The sequence below is a fragment of the Histoplasma capsulatum genome, genomic scaffold (genome assembly GCF_000149585.1).
Source record: "Histoplasma capsulatum NAm1 scaffold_4 genomic scaffold, whole genome shotgun sequence".
In the NCBI taxonomy this organism is placed as follows: Eukaryota; Fungi; Ascomycota; class Eurotiomycetes; order Onygenales; family Ajellomycetaceae; genus Histoplasma; species Histoplasma mississippiense.
In genome coordinates, this window is record NW_001813979.1 from 1731276 (window position 1) to 1733421 (window position 2146).

Genomic DNA, 2146 nt, shown 5'->3' on the forward strand with positions numbered 1-2146 from the left:
CTGGGTATTGATGTCCACGGAGGACAGTAAGGAGCCAAATCCGGGGTGGGAATGGTACCATCCGACGATAGTCTCCGGCCTGGAATAAAGTTTACGAAAGAGTCGGTCATGATTTGTTATAGATATAAGCAAAAGGGTGAAAAAATAAGGAAATACGAACCTTCCCGTTTGTCGAAGCATCTCCATCATCTTGGTTTGGAAGACAGGGTCCACAGCTTCAACACTAACTCCGGTACCACTTTGAGGCATCGCGAACACATCAACAACTCTCACGGTAAACTCATCAACGAAATCCCCCAGCATGAGACCCATAACTTCCATGGGCACACCCGCCCGCCCATGTCTCAACATCTTGAGGAGGGCCAGCGATGATATGTGAACCGTTTCAGAGTTATCGATGAGGTTAGGTGCATCCTGCGAAGTCATACTGTTAGCTTTCCACAGGCCCTCATAACAAAAATAATGATTTTGGAGTAATTATTATTGCTATGGAATATATGTACTCTCAAAGACAGCCAGCCTTTCTGACATGTCTATACCAAGGAAGCATATAAAAGCAAGCAGAACGAGATGGAACGTGACACAACCGGGGGAAGTCAAACTTACTGCGCCTGGAGCTGTGTTGGTCATGCCCATGCCTTGAGCAGCCTGCAACATCCGATTAAACCGCTCCATTTTAGTGATATGTGTTAGCTGAGTGTAATGTCGAAAATGGTAGACAGCGTGATCCGGTTGTGCCTGGCTCCCGAGAGATGGAACTCCAAGAGCAGGCTCCGGTGCTTGCGAGGCTTAAACTAGCACTGAAAAGAGCTGTATCGAACGAGGGTATCTTCGGCGGAGAATTGAGGAAATTGTTAATCAGTGCTTAAGATATGATATCCGTGAAGTAAGTCAAGGAGTCGAAGAGTACCAATAGTAGATAGCAGAGCATGCCGTTGGGTCTGATATCGAGACCCGCTTAGTCAGCCATACTGACCTCCAGCAGCAAAGCAAGGACCGTACATAGTGAGGGCTTGCTTTCTAGCTCTCCAGATGCATCTCGCGACTCCACCGTCAGTCCGCTCCATAACTGGCACTTTTAGTCGATATATGATGCTGGTCCTTCCCTTCTCCTGGCGATATCCGTATACAGTTACTGTTTGACTCTTCGCTCCGCACCGCTCCGCACCTAGTACCAGCCCTCGCCTTGGGAACCCGGTCACTCCTCCCTTTGAACTTACAATAGGCGGGCGCATTTTTCATCATGTCGTCATTTGCACCCCTCGACTTGAGTATAGCTAATGGGCCGGCCGATAAGAAGAGGGTCGCTTACTTTTACGATTCCGATGTGGGCAACTATGCCTATGTCGCAGGCCATCCCATGAAGCCTCATCGGATCCGGATGGCCCATAGCTTGGTTATGAATTACGGTCTATATAAGAAGATGGAAATATACGTACGTATTCTTGGTCCTCGCATTAAATTCTGCTGCCCCTTTCACCATTTTTTGTCCCTGAAGCGTTGCTTGACTCCCCTGCTAATGAAATATGTGAGCACTATGTCTTCTCAGCGTGCAAAACCCGCAAACAAGTTCGAAATGACCCAGTTCCACACCGATGAATATATTGATTTCCTTGCTAAGGTTACGCCTGACAACATGGACTCTTACGCCAAAGAGCAAAGCCGATACAATGTCGGCGACGACTGTCCGGTATTTGATGGCCTCTTCGAGTTTTGCGGGATTAGTGCTGGAGGAAGTATGGAAGGCGCTGCGCGCCTGAACCGAAATAAATGCGACATTGCAGTAAACTGGGCCGGCGGCCTTCATCATGCAAAAAAAAGCGAAGCTAGCGGCTTTTGTTACGTGAACGGTATGTCTGCCTCTTTACAATAATAGGTCCTGATAACGCCATTGCTCTCACACTGCTTACGACTTGCTTTAGATATCGTGCTTGGAATTCTCGAACTTCTCCGTTTCAAACAAAGAGTTCTTTATGTCGATATCGATGTCCACCATGGAGATGGAGTAGAAGAAGCATTTTACACAACCGACAGAGTCATGACGGTTTCCTTCCATAAATATGGCGAATAGTTCCCCGGTACGGGCGAGTTACGCGACATGGCGTCGGCGCGGGTAAACATTATTCTGTTATTTTCCCTTACGAGA

The 2146-nt window shown here is 47.8% G+C and overlaps 2 protein-coding genes across 2 annotated transcripts in view; one reads left to right on the forward strand and one right to left on the reverse strand.

The window, feature by feature from the left end:
* Window positions 1-657, reverse strand: part of HCAG_04516 (hypothetical protein) — a gene marked incomplete at both ends in the record, with an annotated part of 2064 nt that extends 1407 nt beyond the window's left edge. The window contains 3 exons of the mRNA XM_001540626.1: window positions 59-79; window positions 161-414; window positions 607-657. Coding sequence (XP_001540676.1) covers window positions 59-79; window positions 161-414; window positions 607-657 — 326 coding nt within the window. The remainder of the gene's footprint in view (window positions 1-58; window positions 80-160; window positions 415-606) is intronic.
* A 586-nt stretch (window positions 658-1243) lies between these two features.
* On the forward strand, window positions 1244-2071 carry HCAG_04517 (hypothetical protein; the record flags this gene model as incomplete). Its single annotated transcript, XM_001540627.1, has 3 exons — window positions 1244-1435; window positions 1550-1850; window positions 1923-2071. The coding sequence occupies 3 exons, from the start codon at window positions 1244-1246 to the stop codon at window positions 2069-2071; spliced, it is 642 nt and encodes a 213-aa protein (XP_001540677.1).
* Window positions 2072-2146: the final 75 nt, after the last annotated feature.